At 43.1% G+C, this 22,449-nt stretch overlaps 1 protein-coding gene across 1 annotated transcript in view; it reads left to right on the top strand.

Moving 5' to 3' along the window:
* Positions 1-667: 667 nt before the first annotated feature.
* Positions 668-22,449, top strand: part of Ints3 (integrator complex subunit 3) — a 40,934-nt gene continuing 19,152 nt past the window's right edge. Inside the window, exons 1-6 of the mRNA XM_027920779.2 lie at positions 668-1,384; positions 10,081-10,164; positions 11,778-11,861; positions 18,556-18,669; positions 18,976-19,060; positions 20,702-20,768. Of these exons, the coding sequence (XP_027776580.2) occupies positions 1,241-1,384; positions 10,081-10,164; positions 11,778-11,861; positions 18,556-18,669; positions 18,976-19,060; positions 20,702-20,768 (578 nt within the window). The 5' untranslated portion in view covers positions 668-1,240. The remainder of the gene's footprint in view (positions 1,385-10,080; positions 10,165-11,777; positions 11,862-18,555; positions 18,670-18,975; positions 19,061-20,701; positions 20,769-22,449) is intronic.

Here is a 22,449-nt window from a genome sequence, read left to right as displayed (position 1 = left end):
AGTACAATGATTTCAGCGGCATGGGTCGGTCCCAGAGACTCGGGGGGAATATGAAGATGGCTTCTCCGGTCTGCAGATTTTTATTAGAGCTCGTGCTGGCCCCACTGGCTTGCGCACCTGAGTTCAGGCACTTGGGCGAAGGGACCACTGCACTTGCAGAGGTGCCCGCACTTGCCTGTGGGATGCACTCAGCTCAGGGAGCTGACTCCGTGCCATCCGCGGGCGTTTGCTCGGGGGCCACCTAAGAGTCGTGCTCGGTTCCCTCCCCTACACTGCCCGTTTGCGGACAGGCGTGTCCCCCGCAGCCACGCAGAGGCAGTGTCCAGGTGCCCGAACCCACCCTCGCCCCTGGAGCAAGCGCACCCAGGCAAGCACCGCGCGTGCTCTCTAGTCCGCGCACGCGCAGCCTCTCTTTTTCCTGGATCCTTTCGTAGTCCCGCCCCTTGGGGGACAGAGAGGGGGCGATTGAGCAAGCTGGCTGCCCATCAGACAGGGCTCGTTTCTTCTCAAATACCATTGGTAGACAAGGAAAAGACCCGTCCTCCGCCGTCGGCCTCCCCCCGCCCCACGACACACACCCCGAGAGCCTGCGCCACGGCGGAAGCAGCCATTGGCGGAGGCGCGAGACCGCAACTGCTCACTTCCGGCGCGGGTCGCCACGATTTCCCCCGCCCCCTACGTCGCCTCGGCCTTCCACCATGGCCGCCTCTGTGTGGCGTGAGGAGAAGCTGGTCATCCGTGTCCTCCTGTAGCGCTACTGCCTCACCCTCACCCTCTAGGGCCCGGATCCAAAGGAGCCTCGCTCCGCAAACCCTGGGCGCCGGCTGGGAAGACCTCCCGGCCCCGACCGCGGGGGCAGGACTCCCCCGCCCCCACCGCTAGGGGCAGAAACTTAGGGTCTTCCCCTCGGTTAGGGTCAGAAGCCAGAGAGGGCTGCCCTCCCACGGCCCCAGGGCCGGAGCCTCGCCCAGCCACCGCGGGGCGCAGACCCCGGCTACCGCACTCTGAGCTAACGGCTTCCCTACAGCCCTGCCACCCCGGAAGCTGCCTTGCAGGACCGGCCGCCTTCGTGCCTCCCAGGCGCGGCCTCGGAGAGGAGGGCGGAGTGCCGAGCACGGGGGCCCGCGCCCTCCCCTCCCCACGGCCTCCGGCCCCTCTTCCCGGGCGACCCCGAGTTCCCCACGTCTAGGACTTCCCACCCACCCACTCCCCGGCCTTTTCCCGTCTCCTGGCTGCTGCCATGGAGTTACAGAAGGGAAAGGGGGCAGCAGCAGCAGCTGCTTCGGGAGCGGCGGGAGGTGGAGGAGGAGCGGGAGCAGGAGCCCCAGGAGGGGGGAGGCTGCTACTTTCAACCAGTTTGGATGCCAAGGATGAGTTAGAGGAGGTAGGTGTGGCGGGTGGGGAAGGGAGTTAAGAAATTGGGTTGAGGGATACGGAGCGGATATGGGTGGGGGTGGGGGGAAAGGCCTTCAAGTTTTTTCCAAGGCAACACAAACACTGCTCTAGTTTCCTGCTCCTGAAGGAAGAAGTGTGGGCCAACTTCCTGGATAGGTTGTCATAGTAACAGCAGCCACTAGTCTGAAAATGGGTGAGGGGTGTTGGTGATGGAAGGGATACAGCATCCAGATTTACCGAATTTATTTATTTTTATTCCTTTCCACATACACATCACAGCTATTTTTAATGTCCACTCTGTTTCAGACCCAGATCATATTGACTTGAGAATAATGTGTGTGTGTTTGTGTGTGTGTAGGTGTCTTGGGCTGATAGGAGCTTGCAGCAGGCCTTGGACCCTCCTGTTAGATGGTATTATTGACGTCGGCAGACACAGCCAGTTGCCAGTCAACTAGGCATTTAGAATGAGGACACGTGAATAGTGTTAGTTCAGTAGCCTCAGCCACAGGAATGGGGTGAACAAGTGAATGTGACCTAGGGGACCATGTTCCGTAGAAGAGATAGAGAACACAGAGTTGCTGAGAAGAATGTAGGGCAGGGGAGGTAGCTCACTCAGTAGTAGCACACTTGCCAAGCATGCCCCATGCCTTGAGTTTAATTCCTAGTACCTCATTTTTAAAAAGGATGGAGTGAGGCAATACCATGGAACAGAATGGGAATTCTTAGGGAACTTGGTAGTTGTTCCTCCCTTCTCTTCCCCCAGTTGTTCTTCCCCTGCTGGTTTGGAGTTGATCACATATCTCTTTCCTATGCTGTACACAAAGTTATTGACATAGGAATATAAGACCCAGCCCAGAACTGAGGCATGATTCCTGAACTATTTGTAAAGCCTATTCAGTGCTTCAACTCAGTGGTTATCTAGAGACAGGATGAGGAAATTAATAGGCCCTGGCTCTTCACTGTTCATTCTGCTGCTTCTGATTTTGTTATAGCCCTTTATCAGTTATTAGAGGGTAGATAGGCAGATAGGTGAAACTCATAAGTTTATTTGAAAAACTATTAGTTCAGACACAAGACAGTGAGACAGTGTGAATCAAGAGGTGGTTAAATAGCAACTGCAGATTACCTACCGGCAAAAGTCTACTTGTAGTTTGGCTTCCCCCCAGTAGTTCTCTGAACATTTAGATAAAGTTTGTTTTGTGGTTATTTTTTTTAAAAATCAAAATAAATATAATTAGAAATGTAAATAATACTGCAAAAATAATGTATTTCCAAAAATTAAATTGAGTTAGTTAAAAAAAAAAATCTTGCTTAGGATTACCTGGATATTCAAATTATCCTTTTTTTTTTTTAACGAAATGACCATTTTGGGGACTAGAGATGTAGTTCAAATGGTTAAGTGCTTGCCTGGCATGCGTGAGGCCGTTGTTCCATCTCTGAGTACTACACCACCACGAGAGAAAGAAATGGCCACTTTTATGTCAGTAGTAAAACTACTGCCTTTGGTTCCTCTATCAGTTGTATGGAAGGGAAAAGACTAATGGTGGATGATAATCTGTTTATTCCTCATCCTGATTCCTACAGGGGTCATCGTGCCTGTGATTTAATTTAAACCACAGGGTAAGACAGCATCCTGTTCAGTAAACAAAATGATATGGCAGGAGGAGACCACAAAAGAAGGGAAGCATTTATTTTCTTGCTTTTTTAGACTGAGAATGAACTTTTTACTGTTTCCAGGGAGAAGAGGAAGGGAGAGTCCTTTTTTTTTCCCCCTAATCTCCTTCATGGTGCAGATGTTTCTTATTGTGCCTCAAGCTCCTCTACTCTCCTTCCTTCTTGGCCTTTTGTCCTTTGCATTCAAACTTTCCAGCTAGCCTTACAACACTATTTTCCCCCCGTTTGTGGTTCTGTCAACCCCACTAGACCAGAGTGATTTTAAGGGCTCTGACTTCTTCATCTGGGCCTCAGCACAGATCTCTGCACACAGAAGTTATCAAAACCTGGTTGTTGACCAACTGACCTGTGCTTGTTCTGGCTGGGTAATTTTCCTTTACAGGTCTATCTATTCACAGGTACGCAGAGGTAGCCCCCTGACCATGTACACTTACTGTGTGTTTAGAATTATAGGGAAATAAGATGGGTGAGACCCAAAGTCTGCCTTCCACAGTTTATCATCTGAAGACACACCCAAAAGAAGGTTTAAAACAAAGAAGATCTGATTAGAATAATGAAGAGGATGGGGTCATTATAGTTGGGTATGATTTGGAAAGGCTCTTTAGAGGCCTGGAATATGAAGCATTAGTCAAGGTCAGGGGCTGAGACTCTTCTACCCCAGGGAATGTTCCTTGTATCCTTTCTTCTCTTTGACCTCATTCCTCCCTTTGAAGACCAGTCTCCTTGCTCATCCCCAGCCCAATTTGGGGAGGGAATGGGATAAAAATAGTGCCAGAGATTGGAGGAGTTAGAACATGTAGTTCCTACTTGCATGAGCCTTTGCAGCTCCTGGTTATTCCTTTGTCAAAGAGGGGCCAGCCACCTTGAAGTGAGACTGAAAGCAGGAGCTGTGGCCCAAACAAGTCAGAACTTCTTGAAGTTATGGATAGGTCTTAGCATTGCATTTGATTAGAAGTATGTCCCTGCCATATTTTCCCCAGGGAGTAATTTATATCCTTTCCATGGAATCGCTAGGGAATGGGCTTTGAGTCATTTCCAGTTTTTTTTCCATAAATCATCCCATTTCACATACAAGGGACTCTTTGTTGAATATAGGTTGTCCTTAAGTATCCATAGGGGATTGGTTCTAGGCCCATCAGAGGATGCCAGAATCTGAGATGCTCAAGGCCCTATGTCAGTTCTGTGTACGGGGAAAGGAAGGGCTAGCTGTGCTTGGAACCCGCTGTTGAGTAACTCCTCATTGATGTGGGTTCTTGAGGATTTTGCCCATTGGATCATTTCTTCCTTTCCTGAAGACCGTAGAATTTAGTCCTTCAAGGCCAAAATGTCCCATAAAGGAGCAGTGTATACTATTACACTTCCCCCCCAACCCCAACTAGGGATTGAACTCAAGGTCCTACCTTGCTAGGCAAGCACTGCACCACTGAGCTATACCCCCGCAGCTCGTTCTTTCTTTTATTATTATTTTTAAATTTTTTTAGTTGTCAATAGACCTTTATTTTATTTATTTATTTATATATGGGGCAGAGAATCAAACCCAGTACCTCACATATGCTAGGCAAGTGCTCTACCACTGAGCTACAACCTCAGCCTTTATTTTTTATTTTTTTGAGATGGCCTTGGTAATTTGACTAGGCTGCTTTGAACTTAGGTTCCTCCTGCCTCAGCATCCTGAGTAGCTGAAATTTTATCGTACACTTTTTTACCACACTATATATTTTCTTAGCTTAGGGTGGGAAATGAAAGATTAGAGGGATCCTTTTAACTTGAGACTCCAAAGTCAGTTTTCAGCTTCAGGTATATAATGGCAGATATCTGTTGCTGTTGTCATGGTAGTTATGGTCAGGCAGTCTTAGTACTAGAAAAATTAGTTGAGGAGCTCCTAGAGATGATAAATATTTACTCACCTCTCTGAGATGCTGTTGTAGAGTGCTTATTCTGAACAGAGCCATTCTGCCAGCAATTGTTGGCAGCTACATACATGATTTCATCTTTACTAAGGGCCTCCAGAGACTGGGGGAAGAAAGATATGGTTACTGGATTGTAGGAATCTAGTTTCCTGTGGCCCTCTTTGAGGGGATTCGATGCTTTTTTTTTTAATATTTATTTTTTAGTTGTAGTTGGACACAATACCTTTATTTTATTTATTTTTATGTGGTGCTGAGGATCGAACCCAGGGCTTCACATGTGCCAGGCAAGCACTCTACCACTGAGCCACAACCCCAGCCCAGAATGTGGTGCTTTTGACATCCTGAATCGTTAATTCTCCATCCTGTATGGAGAAGTAATTTCTATAGTTCATGAGGAGTAGTGTCTTCTATACTCCCATTGCCTGCAAAGGACTTCCCATCACATTTCTCTCTCCATTGTGTTTATCTACTTTTCCAGATTCTGGACTCTCCTACTTTCTACATCCTTAGCTGGGCCTCCCTGTTTCCAGAGGCCACTTTGTCCTTAACTGGGCAGTGACCCATAGAAAATTGACTCAGGCCTCTGAGCAGAGCTTAGAATATCCAGGAGGGGCCTAGAGAAACTGTTCCACCCAAGATCTCTGAGAGTTAAATCATAGCGAGAAACTCTACCGCTCATAGGGCTATGTAGCCAGCTTTGTAGGATTTTGGTACAGGGCCCGTCAGGCAGGCCTCTTCTAGAAGTCAAAGGTTTACAGAGGTAAGTAGGAGAGGAAGCATTTCAGCCTACTCAAGCATTTATCCATGGCCTGTGGTAGGGGGTTAGTTTTCAGGGATCTTCAAGGACATGCAATTAGAAATAGTGGCAAATGGTTTGAAGAGTCTGTTCTTCGTAGATGTAGATTTGTGCAACTGATGAGCTTCCTTACAAATTGGATAGATTCTAGCTCAATGAAGGCTGTATGCTAGATGCTTTCAAATTTTTATCTTATTTAATTCTCAGAGCAACCTTGTGATATAGGAATTATCTCTATATGATAAGAAAACCAGGGTTTAGAAAGAGTAAATAACTCACCCAACATGAACCTAAAGCTAACTAGCAAGTGCGGTTCCTTCTATGCTGGGTTTCCTGTCAGTTTGCATTAGTTAGCTGCTGTTTGATTTTTTCCTCTCTCTGTTGATTCAGCAGAGATTTCTTCCTTTGATAGGAAACAACATCTAGAATTTTAGGATGCTATGCTGCTGCTTGTTCACTATGTCCCTCAACTCTGCTTGTTAACCTCCGTTGGATACAGGGGTACCACCAAGAATAGTCTAGACTTGGCAGCTAGAATAACACTCTCTCCAGTCCCTGGTAAGAATCTTGGGTAGAAAGGGATGAAACTTTTTTTTAAAAGGAAGCCCAGTGTGATGTTTTTCCTTCCCTTCTCTTTTTATGTATGAGGTGTACAAGGTAATGATGTATCTCAGAGTTTGTTGGAGAGGTGGTTTGTGACAGTCACAGCTCAGCTTTCATGTGATCTCACAGTTCCCTTTCACAAGTACGCAGGTGCTGTTTATTAAGGTGGAACCTGCTGATCTGACCTAATTTGGGAGATAGACCTGACATTTCCAGTGAAGTTGTAATACCTGCAAACCTGGCAGCTTTGGGTTATTTTAGGTTGAAGTTTTGTAGCTACCAGAGCTGCTTACATTAACACATAATTCTACCCTCTGCCACCTTATGTTCTTACCCAGGATAGACATACACAACTTCAAGATGGTGGTTAGAAGAGAAGCATGATTATCTTTCATGCCTAGACCTTTTCCCATTGTCCTTATATTCAGTTATTAACAAGATGTTTTGTTCTGGCATCTATAGTCAAAGGGAAGTAAACCAGCCTGCCTTTGTCACAATTTTGCCAGCAGCATTATCATTGGGGATCATTTTTCCTTAAACAGTTTTTGGGTTAATCCTCATGATAAAAGTTTTAAAGGACTAAGGTTTAGGTGTTGATAGTGGAAAAGCTTTCTGGCAAAATATATGAGATATATTATCAATATCTAAATGTTTAGTATCAAATGCATCTTTGAAACAAGGAACCAGTGACTAAGATCTCTTTAGAAAATGTTGAGCACATGCCATGTTTGGGTGGCCTTTGAAAGTAGAATGGCCCTTGGATAGTTTTTAATATAGCTGTCCCTACTTTTGTTTAACTAGAGACCTTGGCAAGTTTTAGTCTGGCCTTTTATTCTGTCACTCCTTTTCTCTCCTCATACTCTCATTATTTTTTAAGTTTGTTTTTAGCATTTTGAGGGACGTTAGGTAGAACAGTATCTCCATATAGCTGTGTCTATATATTTAGTGCATGCTGCATGCATGTGTAGAAATATCATACATTCAATTAAGACATGTTAACAAAAAAGAAAGTATTTTTAATATATATTTATATGTGTATGTATGTATGTGTGTATATATATATATACACGTATATTTCTTTAAAAACCTTGCTTCTTGGGATACCAGCTATGGCCCCAAGTCTATGTTACCCCTCTTATTTATTTATTTTTTGGTGGTGCTGGGGATTGAACCCAGGGCCTTGTGCATGCGAGGCAAGCACTGTACCAGAAAGAAGGATATGTTTTAGCAAATACTCAGTACTAATATCCTACCTATGAATGTTAACAGTACTCTCCTTTAAGCCATCTCCTGGCTTTACCTCTGGCCTCTGTTGGGTTTTCTGGAAGTCTCATGATTATCTCTCTTCTTGCTTTTTCTTTCTCTTTCTTATCCCTGCTTCTTTCTCTTATTTACCTTACCATCCCCCCAAAAAATTTTTTTTAACAATTTCTTACTATATAATCAGTATTTCAAGTCAGTAATCCAAGATCCATACCTTGTATTCTGTTTAAGTCTTCAGTTTTCTTTCTTTCTTTCTTTCTTGTGTGTGTGTGTGAGAGAGAGGGAGTGGGGGGGAGGTACTAGGGATAGAACTCAGTCTTGTGCATGCTAGGCAAGCACTCTACCACTGAATTTTATCTCCAGCCTGACTCTTTTTTTCTTTAATATTATTATTAAATTTTTTTATTTGTTTGTTTTGGCAATGCTGGGGTTTGAACCTAGGGCCTTGTGCATGCTAGGCAAGTGCTGTACCACAGAGCTACATTTCCCAGCCTAGATTCTTTAATTTGTTTAATAACTTTATTTCAAAATAATTTCAAACTTAAAGAAAAATTATAATACATAGAACGCTCGTATGCTTTTCATTTATATTTGCTGATTATTAGTATGTGGCACATCTGCTATATTACTCTATATATATACAGATATTTTATTCTTTTGAAAGTAGCAACCATTGATGCTCCTTTAAATTTAAATACTTCCACATATATTTCCCAATAACAAAAGATTTTTTAAAAGTACTTTCTTTTTGGTTAACCTGTCTTAATTGTATGTATGATATTTCTGCACATGCATGCAGCATGCACTAATCAATCCAGCCTCTGTTTATTCACCCTTTCCTACCACTGCCTTTCCCAACCTCTAATAATCAGTATATAGATTCACATTGACTTGTTTTTAGTTTCTACATACATGGGAAGTTACATACATGTCTTTCTATATCTAGCTTATTTTACTTAAGATAACATCGTATGGTCCCATCCATTTTACTGTAAATGATGGGATTTCATTCTTTTTTGTGGCTGAATGATATTTCATTGTGTATATTATCACTTTTTTTAATCCATTCATATATTGATGGGCAGCTAGGTTTGTTCCATAGCTATTATAAATAGTGCCATAATAATCAAAGGTGTGCAAGTATCTCTTTGGTATCCTGATTTTATTAAAAACAGGAATCTTCCCTCACATATCCACCATTCCATTGTCAAGACTGGATAATTTGCCAGGCACTGTGTGGCACACACCTATAATCCTAGCAGTTCAAGTGGCCAAGGTAGTTTGCAAGCTCAAGCCCAACCTCTGCAATTGAACAAGACCCTGTCGCAAAAAGGGTTCAGAGCTCAGTAGTAAAGTGCCCGAGGATTCAATCTTCAGTACCCTGGGAGTGGGGCTGGATAGTTTAACATTGACATGTTGCTAGTTCAAGTCAGTAATTCAAGTATTCACATTTTATCTGTCATCCCAATTATAGCAGTCCAGGATCACACCGTTGTATTTAGGTGTCATATCTCTGTATTACTCTTTATTATTCTTTAATCTGTAACAGATTCGTAATCCATTTTGTCTTTCCTTACCTTAGCTTTTTTAACGTTAAGGCTTTTTTTTTTTTCTTTTTTCTTTTTTGGCGGTGTTGGGGATTGAACCCAAGGCCTTGTGCATGTGAGGCAAGCAGTCTACCAACTGAGCTATGTCCCCAGCCCCTTAAGGCATATTTTTGACAGGCCAGTTATTTTGTGGAATCTCTCAATTTGGGTTGTCTCAGACTCCTGAGTAGCTGGGACCCCCACATGCCACCACCTATCTTCAGTGCATCTTATCAGATGCATATGGTGTACTCTGGTTCCTTGGTTAAGGTGATGCCCTCCAGGTCTTCTTACATTTATTATTTTCCCTCTGAGGTTTATAAGTTTGAGTGAATCTTCTTTCTCTTGAAAGTTTTACCTACTGGTAAACATCTATTGAAAATATTTGCCTAAATCAACTATTATTCTTGCTATTCTTTCTATATTTGTTAGATGGTGCTCTTCTATAAGGAAGGACTTTTCCTTTTCCTTTTTTTTTTTTTTTTAAAGGCAGTTAGAGCTAGAGACATCATCAGGTTTGAATTTTTTAAGAACTTTTTTGGGGCCATAAAGGTATTGTGTCCATGTAGAACAATGGTGAAGCACCTAGGCACGGTGCTACATGCCTAAAATCCTAGCTGTTTGGGAGTCTGAGGCAAGAGGATCATGAGTTCAAATCCAGCTTAGCAATTTAGCGAGGCCCTAAGCAACTTAGCGAGACCCTGTTTCTAAATAAAGTATGTAAAAATAGGGCTGTAGATGTGGTTCAATGGGTAAGTGTCCTGGGTTCAATGCCTAGCACCAAAAAAAAAAAAAGTAACAATACTTCATAGGTGATACTGACACACTGTTATTTTGTTCTCACTCTCCCCAGAGATTGGAAAGGTGTATGAACATTGTGACGTCAATGACAACTGGTGTCTCTGAGAGAGAGGCCAATGATGCCCTTAATGCTTATGTAAGTACAGCACTCCTTGTATCCATTTCTGCTTCTGGAAAGTTCTTAGATACAACCAGAAATATGGAAAGATTAAGTGGGTAAGATCTAGGGTTTTTTAACTCCTCTTTTAGGGTGGAAAGCTACCTACTAGAGTCTTATATGTTTTTAAATAACAACATTTTAATAAATTCAGTTCAGTAGTAGTTTTTTCTTTGCAAATTATTCTCACATATTTTATCTTTTACGTTTCCATTGAACTGTGTGGTCAAAATAAATGGTACATGTGAAGGACTTAGAGTAATCTCAGGTTCACAGTAAATGTTCAGTAGGTATTACCTGCTTATTGTTGTATTTTTATTTTTTTGTTCTACATGGACACAATACCTTTATTTTATTTGTTTTATTTATTTATTTATTTGTTTGTTTGTTTATTTTATGTGGTTCTAGAGATTGAACCCAATGCCTCACACATGCTAGGCAAGCATTCTATCACTGAGCCACAACCCCCACCCCTGTATATTATTCTTATTATGTCTTTTTTTTTTTTTTTAATTTTTTAATATTTATTTTTTAGTTTTCGGCAGACACAACATCTTTGTTTGTATGTGGTGCTGAGGATTGAACCCGGGCCGCACGCATGCCAGGCGAGCGCGCTACCACTTGAGCCACATCCCCAGCCCAATACAATGCCTTTATTTTTATGTGGTGCTGAGAATCGAACCCGGGTTCCACCCATGCTAGGCAAGCGCTCTACCGCTGAGCCACAATCTCTTATTATGTCTTCATTTTAGGAATTTCAGAGACTTATTCTTTTGCCCATAGTTATGGTTGGTAGGTAAGCTTGTTGGTAGCAGCTGCCTTTTTTTTTTTTTTAGTTTTAGGTGGACACAGCATTTTTATGTGGTGCTGAGAATTGAACTCAGTGCCTCATGCATGCTAGGTGAACACTCTGCCACTGAGCCACAACCTCAGTCTAGCAGCTGCCTTTCTACTGTTTGCTGCTAAGATCTGATAAAGCGGGGGAGGAGGACTTTTTGGTTTTATTTTTCCTATCTTAAACACTCTCTTTTCTATTTCTGGCTTACTTCAGGTGGCTCGAGAAAGCAATAAAGGTTATCCCTTCCCTCCACCTCTCTCCTAAAACAGATGTCTCATCCTTTTTTTTGATACTGGGTGCTTTACCACTGAGTATACTTCCCAGCCTCACCCCACCCACCCAACCACCCCTTTTTTTTGGATACAGAGTCTCACTAAGTTGCTGAGGCTAGTCTCAAACTTTTTTTTTTTTTTTCAAATATTTATTTTAGTTTTCGGCAGACACAACATCTTTGTTTTGTATGTGGTGCTGAGGATTGAACCCGAGCCGCACGCATGCCAGGCGAGCGTGCTACCGCCTGAGCCACATCTCCAGCCCGCTAGTCTCAAACTTGAGATTCTCCCGCCTCCCCAGTTCCTTGGAATACCGGTGTGGGCCACTGTCCACCTAGCTTCATCCCTTTTAAGAGAAGAAAATAATCCGATTCAAGAGTTGATCATTCTCCATTGCATGTTAGGAGGCTTTAGTTTTCTGGGTGATACTGTGCTTGAATTTGAGTACCACCAACTACTTTCTTCCCTTCCTCACTTTCCAGGTTTGCAAAGGTCCCCCCCAACATGAGGAAATCTGTCTGGGCCTCTTTACTCTTGTTCTCACAGAACCTGCCCAAGCCCAGAAGGTAAGATACCTGCTGTGGACCCACAGACCCTCTCAGACAGGATCTGGGAATATGGTGAAATTTACCATTTAACTGGGGACATGTCAGACTCTTTGACTAGTGCTGAATCAATTTGTTCTCCAAATGTAATTTTAATCCCTTTTTATTCTCAGTGAATTGATTATTCTCCAAGTTCTTTCTGTTCCCAGACCCTAAAGCTAAAAGGCAAGAAAAGGCAGTTGTGAGAGTGAAAAGCACTTACAGATTGAAATGTTAGGTGTATGAGGTGAGGCTCAAAGGGCTGGGATCTAATCCTAGGAGAGAAGAAAACCACTGTAATGATATCAGTGAAAGTTCTTATTCAGAAGAGCATCCCCATTAGCAGGTGAATAGAAAGCAGGCTTAAATTTGCAGCAAGTAGCTGTAATCCTAGCAACTTGGGAGGCTGAGTCAGGAGGATTGCAAATCCAAAGACAGACTTAGCAGTTTAGTGAGCCTTAAGCAATTTAGAAAGACCCTGTCTCAAAATAAAAAAAGGCTGGGCATGGGGCTCAGTGGTTAAGCCCCGCTACAATCAATCCCCAGTATCAAAAAAAAAAAAAAAAATTGGTGGCAAGTAGAATTTAGAGTAGATAACTAATCCTAGCTACTCAGGAGGCTGAGGTAGGAACAGCTTGGACAATTTAATGAAACTCTGCCTCAAAATAAAAGAGAGTTGAGGATATACCTCATGATATAGCTGGTGCCTAGCATGCAGGAGACCCTGGGTTCAACTCCTGGTCCTTTTTTCAATGAAAACAGATTATAGAGAGTGCTGGAGTCCAACTTACTGAGGAATACAGTAAACCTAGTCTGTAGCTCTTTGTAAACAGAAAAGGAGTCTTTACACAGAATGATATAATTGGGATTCTTCCTTAAAGTGAAGGTCTAGGCGGTATGATCTCTGTGCATTCTGTTCTTTTTATAATAACATAGCAAAATTAAGTCTTCTGCCTGCCTAGATTTCCCCTTTCCAGTAATTCCATGTCCTTTGAGTCTCGGCATGATGATGTATGTGTCTGGCCCAGCGCGGTGGTGCATGCCTGTAAACCCAGCAGCTTGAGAGGCTGAGGCAGGAGGATTGCAAGTTCTCAACCAGCCTCAGTAACTTATAGCATCCCTAAGCAACTCAGCAAGAACCTGTCTAAATAAAATATAAAAATGGACTGAGGATGTGTCTTAGTGGTTGTGACCCTGGGTTTAATCCCTGGTATCAAAAAAATAAAATGTGTCTGGAATCTGGCTTAAAATGTTTGACATAAGACTCTGGCTTTGGGCGAGTTTGACACCCCCAGAGTTGGGAGAACTCAGCCTCTCATTGGCTCTTTCATGAACAAGGTGGGTGTGGAAGGAAGCAGACATGCTCTTTGTGTAGCATTCTTCTAGACTTTGCCAGAGAATATCTCATTTGATGCTTCCAAAAAATTGGATGTGGTGGGGGCTTTTTTCTGTCCCCGCAACCTGCTCTCACTTTACCTGTGTGGTACTTGGTGATTAGAGATGTCATCCTTGTTAGGGATAACCAAAGGAAACTCACTCCCAGGGGTAAGGATAGGATGCTATGGTCTTCTGGCATAGCAGTTTGGATTAACCTTGGGGGAAGGATTTATGGGTGTGGCAACCTGACTTGTTTGTACTTTCCTGATGTTAGCTGTAATAGGAAGGGTCTGAGGTTAGGCAGATGGTGATCCAGCAAGTATTCAAAGTCCTTTTTTTGTTGGGGGTACCAGGGGTTGAACTCAAGGGCACTCGACCACTGAGCCCCATCCCCAGCCTTATTTTTATTTTATTTAGAGACAGGGTCTCACTGAGTTGCTCAACACCTTGCTATTGCCGAGGCTGGCTTTGAACTTATGATCCTCCTGCCTCAGCCTCCTTGGTTCCCAGGAGAGCCCAGGTGATTTTGGACTAGGACTTTGTAAAGTTGATATTTCATTTTTATACTGAATTCATCAAGACCCTAGAAAATGAATGTTTCCCATTTGGTAGTGTTAAACAGTATATTATCCCCTTCATTTTTGGCAGGGGCAGTGGGTATGGGGGATTGAACCCAGAGGTGCTTAACCACTGAGCATAACTCCAGCCCTTTTTTTGGTGGTGGTGGGGTACCGGGGACTGAACTCGGGGGCACTTGACTACTGAGCCACATCCCCAGCCCTATTTTGTATTTTATTTAGAGACAGGGTCTCACTGAGTTGCTTAGTGCCTCGCCATTGCTGAGGCTGACTTTGAACTCATGATCCTCCTATCTCAACCTCCCGAGCCATTGGGATTACAGGCATGTGCCACCGCCCCTAGCAACTCCAGCCCTTTTTAATATTTTATTTAGAGACAGGGTCTCGCTGAGTTGCTTAGGGTCTTGCTGAATTGCTGAGGCTGGCTTTGAACTCGCAGTCCTCCTGCATCAACCTCTGGAGGCACTGGGATTACAGATGTGTGCCACTGTGCCCAACAGATCCCCTTCATTTTAAAGAAATTGTTGGCAAAGATGAGAGTAGAAGGTTTAATTTTCTCTTGTATGGATTTTTTTTTTCCTTTTTTAAAATTGTAATTATTAATGAACATTACACAAGTTAATTAATTTCAGTGTGTTACTTCCATATATCAGGCTTTAATAATATTTACCCTCTTTCTTGCCCTCCTCTCTCTTTCTTTCCCCATTCTCCCATTTCTACTGTTTCTCCTTACCCTTCCCTGACCCTGATGGTTCCTCTTCTACTTTCATCCATTTTCCTGCAAATGATAGGATTTTATTCTTCTTTATGGCTGAATAATACTCCATTGTGTATATGTACCATTTTTTTAATTCATTCATCTGTTAATGGGCACATAGATGATTCTATATCTTAGCTATTGTGAATGGTGCCATAATAAACATGGGTATGCATTTCCTCTTTTGAATGCTGATATCATTTTCTTGAGATGTATACCCAGGAGTGGTATAGCTGGGTCATATGATAGTTCTAATTTTAATTTGCCCCCTCTCCCACAATAGTGGGAATTGAACCCAGGAGTACTCTACCACTGAGCTATATCCCTAACCCTTTTTATTTTATTGTGATATAGGGTCTTGCTAAGTTGCCAGGCTGGACTCAAAACTTTTGATCCTGCTGTCTCAGCCATCATACCCTGCTCTATTCCATCTTGTATAAATTTTTATTTATAAAATAAAATTTTATTTTATAAAAATTTTATTTATAAAATTTTATTCATAAAATCTCATTAAAGGACTAAGGATGCAGCCCAATGGTAGATCACTTGCCTAGCATGTGCAAAGCCCTGGGTTAGATCCCTAGCACTTAAAACAAAAGAGCAGGGCTGGGGATGTGGCTCAAGCGGTAGCGCGCTTGCCTGGCATGCCTGCGGCCCGGGTGCAATCCTCAGCACCACATACAAACAAAGATGTTGTGTCTGCCGAAAACTAAAAAAATAAATATTAAAAATTCTCTCTCTCTCTCTCTCTTAAAAAAAAAAAAAAGAGCAGCAGCAAAATCAAAACCTTTTTTAGTCATCTTAGTACAATTTACTCTTGCCTGCTGGAAAAGGTTGTTTGTTTCAGGTGAGTTCTAAATCAGACAGAGTAAATCAATAAACCTCAGTGAAGAGAGGAAGACATATCTGGTATTTCTGGTTCTTAACCTGACATGGCAGTGAACAAGGCCACTGGGCTCTATGTTGTAAGTGCTTGTTATATAGTTAGGCTGTCCAAACCCAGCAAGGGCTAGAGCACTCCTCTTTTGTATTAGGACAGCCCCTGAGGGAGGCCCTGTGCTCCCTGGGGAGGTCAGACATCTCACTTTGGGTCTCATAACTGATTGACAGGTACACCAGGATTCATGTTCACATGCTAAATACTTCCAAGTAAATCCTTTACCAGTGAGACTCAATCTGAGTCCCCAGATCAGGCCTCTTCAGAAAATGGTAGAGATAGAATCAGGAGGACACAATTTTAGGTGAGTGAGGAGGTATCAGGTAGTGACTCATTCAGAGACTTTGAGCCAAGTCAGAGAGTGGTGGGAGAACTGATGATATATCTCCCTTGAGCTTTGATCCTTCTTCCTAAAAAGGTAATTGTCTTGTGAAATAGTTCTGTCCTGCAAACATTTTAGGCGGGAGTTACTGATAAGGACTGATCTTAAGACATTGTTTCAGGCTTCAGCAAGAGAACTGTTTCTGAATGTTTATTTGAGGTTAATTTTACCTTTGGAACAGAAATCCCAGGATGGATTTGAGATTTAGTTTTTCCTGAATCTCCATAGGCCAAGAGTTAAGAGGCAGGGAAGAAAAGATGGTGGAAACTGAGTTTTGAACTCATTAGAAAACCTGTCCTAGGTTTGGCTTCCAGCAGTTTGGGGAGGCTGAGGTGGGAGGATCTCAAGTTCAAAGCCAGTCTCAGTAAAAAATGAGGCCCAAAGCAACTCACTCTGTCTCTAAATAAAATACGAAATGGGGCTTGGAATGTGGCTCAGTGGTTAAGCACCCGTGCATTTTCAACCCCCTGGACCAAAAAGAAAAGCAACCTGCCCTAGGAAAGCATGAGCTGGGAAGCCTCTGTCAGTTGGTGGCAAGTTCATAGAGTCAGGATCAGCTCCTTCTGGGACTTCTTAGTTGGTAGAGAGGATAACACAGTTAAGGAATGAGTGGTAATTTTTGTGTAGAAAGTAGAATATTCATGGGGTGGGTTCTGTTCCAATAGTACCTTCTTGATTTGACCTGCCCTCTTGTCAGTTCTTGGGAATGTTTGTATTCTTTGACTTTGCTTATTTCGTATTTGTTAACTGAACTAAACAGCTGTGAGCACGCCTGGCTGGGAAGTTGGTAAGGAGGGAAGCTAACGCCTGTGTAGGCTCTATAAGTCAGTAGATGAAGGTGATTGGAAAGGGTGTAACATCAGTGCCAAGGTCTCACTCCCTCAGAGAGTCAAGGCATTTCTTGGTCTAGGTACTTCTCTCAGCAGGCAGCTCCAGAAAGAAGGTTGGGGACTGAGGCTAAAACATCAGTGCTCTCAAGAGGGTCAGGCTAGATGTGCTACCTCAGCACCATCCTGTCCCCCCTCCTTTCTTTGAGACCCTCTGCTTTTCTTCTCTGTTCATTGCTGAGTTTTGTCTTTTTCTCCCATATGCTTCTCTTCTAAGGCAGTCAGCAAACTGGCGCAGAGGTTGGTAAGACAGCTGGCAGCATCAGGAATATGAGCCTCTTGGTACCCAGCTGCCATGTGTTACCAGCAGTTGTGGTTGTTAAAGGTCCCAGTTGGAGCATGAAATTAGGCAGGCATTATCTGCCCTCTTCATCTGACCCTGTATCTCCTGAGAGAATTGTCTTATTTCCCTGTCCTGGGTCTTTTCTGCATTTCTGGGGTTTTGACTTTGATTTGAACAGACAAGCCTCCTTTATACTTAATGTCTTTGTCCTTGGCCCAACACAGATTTTCCTTCTGCCTTCGCCTCCCTGATCATTCTCTTTACCCATTCTGTGACTTACCTCTGACTGATCTGCCCAATTTGCTGGCCAGCATGTTGGCAGTAATTCATTACCCTGCCACCCACTCACCCCTCTACCACCTTCCTGCTTTTCTCATGCCTTGTTTGTTTTTTTTTTTTTGATTCCCCAACAGGGTCTTTCTTTTTTTAGTTATTTCTCACTTTAGTATAAGAGGTGGTTAAGCATGGAATGTGGAATTAGACTGCCAGGATTTGAATCTTGATTATTCTTCTAATCTCTTATGTAACCTGGAGCTATGTGCTTTAACTTTTCTGCCTATCTAATCATACGTAATACCTAATTCAAAGGGTTGTTATGTGTGTCAAGTGTAATAATGTATATAATACAAGACAAATGAATATTAGCTATTATTGTTATTATTCTTGATGCCATCCTTGATACCTGCCTGCATTATACCTTTTGGATGAAACCTTAACAGGACAGAACTGAGCAGGCTAAGGGGGCTTCTAACGAGATCCCTGAAGGTATTCCCCCAGGAGTTTGGGCTCACTGGAAAGACTAGTGAGAAAAGCTCAAAGAGGAAAGGAAACAACAACTCTCACAGAAAAAACTGTCCTACCATCCCTGCCCCTGGGGTGGGGATATTGAAGGACCATTCTTCTTTCAATACTTGACAAAAGCAAAGGGTATCCAGAAAGAAGAAGATAGACATTTAGTAAGAAAATTCAGTTTGGGTTTTGTTGTTTCTCTGGAGCCCTGATCCCTTAGTGCTTTCTTTGTGGCATCTGTCTGGGTCATATCGGGTCTAAAAACCTCTGGTTGCTTTATGGCTCATTCAACTAAACCCATTCTGCAATGACCTTTTACTGGCAGATGAAAAGCAGATGGCCTCCACCTGGTTTAGCTCAGCTTGTGGCATCAAACAGTAGGATACTTCCTGAGAAGGGAGGAAGGGGGAAAGGGATAGGACTAGGAGCTTTGTCCAGCAGGCTTTCCAGTCTTATTAGAGAATTGCTTGGTGCTTTCCCCCCACCCTGTGTGACAGACCAAGGGGTAGATATGGGATAAAGGAGCCCTGTGGAAGGAAAATATCCAGAATGGAAAGTGTTTCATCGCTACTTGGTGTCTCACTGGTGTTAAGTTTAAGAGACTAGAGGGCAAGAGGTGCACTGTGAGTGGGCTTAGGAACCTTTTCCTCAACTTACTAATTGCTCACAAACTTTGCTTTTTGCAGTGTTACCGAGACTTGGCTCTGGTGAGTCGTGATGGCATGAATATTGTCCTGAATAAAATCAACCAAATACTTATGGAGAAGTACCTAAAGTTGCAGGATACGTGCCGAACTCAGGTAAGAATAGGAAGAAAAGAAGGATCCAGGGATTGGGAGCGTTATCTCAGTGGTAAAGTGTGTGCCTAGTATGCACAAGGCCCTGGGTTCTGTCCCTAACATCAAAAAAAAAAAAAAAGAAAAGAAAAGAATAAGAAGGGATCCAGCTCAAAGACATTAACCGTGGGGGGGGATCCCTTACAGAGAAGGGAAGGAGGAATTGAGGCAACATACCCCTACCATTGTGTACCTAATTTGTAATATGGTTAAGTTAGCTCCTTTCTCAAACTCACAGTTCATGCTCTTCATATTTTCTCCTCTCTCTAGTTGGTGTGGTTGGTACGGGAACTAGTGAAGAGTGGGGTTCTGGGAGCTGATGGTGTTTGCATGACATTTATGAAGCAGATTGCAGGTGAGTTGAAAGTCAAGAGCATAAAGAAGAAAGAGAGCGCTGGGGTTGTGGCTCAGTGGTGGAGCGCTTGCCTCCCACTGTGAGGCTCGGGGATCGATCCTCTGCACCACATAAAAATAAATACATAAATAAAGGTATTGCATCCATCTACAACTAAAAATATTTAAGAAGAAAGGAGAGGAGCCCAGAGACTAAGGCTAGGCAATAAAGACTGATTAAGCACCCATGGAACCTGATTCCTGGGTTACTTAGGCTCTTTCTTTCTGATACAGACATCTGGCTTCATGTGTTTCAGGAAGAAATTGGTTGAAAAATCACAGGAGCCCTTTTGAAGCAATAAGTTTTGCTTTGTTTTCTTTCCTGTCAAATCTAAAGCCTAGCAGAATATTTGACCTATTTTAGCCAGGCTTCATTCTGGGTTTTTGTGGCATATTGAATCAGGAAGGAATGAGGAGAAAATTAAGGGGAAATAATTCATCCCTGTATTATTATGCTTTCAGAAATCTAGACATCTTCCCTGGCTCCACCCCTGTGTTCTGAACAATTGCTCCCTAATAATTATGACAACTGATTGGGACCCGTCTGAGGGACAAAGGATGTTACAGAACAGACCCTGACATTTAGGTTTTATTATCATCTTGGCATTGGTGACATCTGTCTGAGCCAATGAATATGGAAGAGGCCTGCCTGAGCTTCTTCTTTTACTCTCAAGATTGTGTGTGTGTTTAAAAAACTACCCTCCTGTTTTACCTCATTATTTGCCCATTGCTGCTTGGCTTTCTCTTTAGGATTTTATATAACACTGATGCCCCTGTTTGGTGTGTTTGAACCATTGTCTGTGTGATATGTGACTATGTGAACATCGAAATGTTTAATTGGGACTTAGTGCAAGGTATAGCAGTGTTGTGCTGGTTATTTTTATCCTTTCTCCAGCACTTTCTTCCCTATTTGGGCCTCCTAGCTCCCACTTCTTATCCCAAGACTTTGGTCTGGCATTGCTGCATATTAATTCTGCCCCAGGAAGTTCCATAGCAAGAACTGAAGACTGATACCTGGAAACAAGAAACCCTTGGCTTGTTGTGAGCTTGAGCACAGGGGACATCCAGATGCTGGACTGCAGCTGTTGCCAGCCGCCTGCACCTCTCAGGCCCTTTTTGAGACATCATCCTTTCTTTCCAACCATGGGATTCCTTTTCAAGGGCCAGCGTGTTCCCACTCAAGTTTCCAGTCTGGAAAAGCAACAGCTCTGGTTTCTAGAAAAATTCAGAACAGGGGCTGGGGTTGTGGCTCAGTGGTAGAGCGCTTGCCTAGCATGCATGAGGCACTGGGTTCGATCCTCAGCACCACATAAAAATAAAATAATGTGTCCACCTAAAACTAAAAAAATACATAAATAAATAAATATTAAAAAGAAAAGAAAAGAAAAATTCAGAACATTCCCTTCTCTTCTTCTCTCTGGAGGCAAAGGGAATTTTTAAAAAATCGGATGGAAAAGAAGACAATTTATCCTAACACTCAGGATAACAGTGATGGGATAACAGGGTAGACCAGCAAGATGAGTGAAGAGATGGATTAGCTAAGTTGCTAATTAGAGCTACTGTATTCTGATTCTTCCCCCCCTCCTTTTTTTTTTTTAATCAGGTGGAGATGTTACAGCCAAAAATATCTGGTTGGCAGAAAGTGTTCTGGATATCCTCACGGAGCAGAGGTAGAGTCCATCGTGAAGGGTGGGGCAAGAACCAGATATGACCAGAAAGCATATGAGTGTGGGAAGTGGAGAAGAGAGGACTGTGTGACCCTAAAACACCTTAGGTTAGAGAGGAGGAAGCCAGCATCAAGTGGGGGAGGCGACCATATTGATGGCAAGTAAAGAAATTAATGCTGTAGTGTGGCCCAAGGGATAAAGGAGTGGGAAAGAAGGGCCTGTTTTCTGAGCCCAGGAAAAACCAGTTTCATCTGATAAGGGTTTATTTTTGATCCAGACCTCCTTGGAATGTTTATCTTTGGAGGGGAGGTAGGGGAAGAATGAGCTCAACAGAGTGGGACCAGCCAGCCACCCAGGCTTGGCAGGTACCTCTTCTCCCTTCCAAACTTCTCAAACATACACTGTTTTTGAAGTGGTTCGGATGGCAGCAGGGGTAGGGAGGTAATAGAGATCCTGATCCCCCATAGAGGGCTTGGAGCCTCCAGTGGTAGAGAGAGGCATATAGGGCTTTCTGGCTGATTCTTTCCCTTCCTCATCAAACTGAAGGACCAGAAATTTTATGAGGACTATTCCATTTCTGAATTTGTTTGGGAATGAGGTCTTCCTCCTTGGTCCTGTGGCCCCAGTCTTCATTTTGCTTATTTTTTGAGTCTCTCTGGATAAGAACACCATAGTAGTAAGATTCTTGAGAGTGCTGATAGTGTTCATATTGTCCACATTTTCAAAGAATGGACCTCCCCCCATGATTCACACTTATGAAAGCCATGACCCTGTGCTGCCTACTGCCAAGCCTGAGAGCCACGCAGGCCAGCTGTGCAGTGCCACCTAGTGCCCTGGCACAGATGTGCAGCTGCACTGAATCTGGCAACATGACACCAGCACGGGCAAGATCTTAACAGTTTCTTGCCAGGTTTCTGCTTCTCTTAGGTATCATATTTATTTTTTTCGGGGGGCGGGGATTACCAGGAATTGAACTCTGGGGCATGCTACCACTGAGCCACATCTCCAGCCCTATTTTGTATTTTATTTAGAGACAGGGTCTCACTGAGTTGCTTAGCGCCTTGTCATTGCTGAGACTGGCTTTGAACTCACGATCCTCCTATCTCAGCTTCTGGTGCTGCTGGGATTACAGGTGTGCGCCACTGCACCCAGCAAATATCAGTATTTATTTAATGTCCTGGATTAGAAGGCCTCACTTGCATCCCTCTTTCTCTTTCTTATGCCATTCTACAATTCAGATATGTTTGTCATTCCTGTTAATAATGTTCTTGAAAAGCGATTTTTCTCATTTTTATTCCTGGTTCCAGATGTATCCTGTCCCCTTGCCTTAAAGCTGAATTTCCCATATAGGTGTCAAATAACAGCTTGGTAACTTTCCCTACTCTCCAGAAACTCACATTTTTTGGTAAAAGATAGTACTTCAAAGTTTAAACTATCTTCTTCCATACCTTCCTTCTCACACCCTTCCAAATGTTTTCAGGCTGTAGGGGTAAAAGGTAACTGGGAGCAGGGCTCATGTCCTTGGCTAGTGTTTTCTTTCTTTCTTTTTTTTTTTCTTGAAAGGAAAATGCCAGCTTCTTTTAATTAGGTGACTTGAGCACATTTCCGGAATCAGGATGTTGCCTGGTTGGATTAATTAAACTCACTGTCGTCTTCCTCCAGTTGGCCTTCCAGCAGGGATGCC

The sequence above is a fragment of the Marmota flaviventris genome, chromosome 10 (assembly GCF_047511675.1).
Source record: "Marmota flaviventris isolate mMarFla1 chromosome 10, mMarFla1.hap1, whole genome shotgun sequence".
NCBI classification, from domain to species: Eukaryota; Metazoa; Chordata; class Mammalia; order Rodentia; family Sciuridae; genus Marmota; species Marmota flaviventris.
This window is presented reverse-complemented; position numbering and strand designations above follow the sequence as displayed.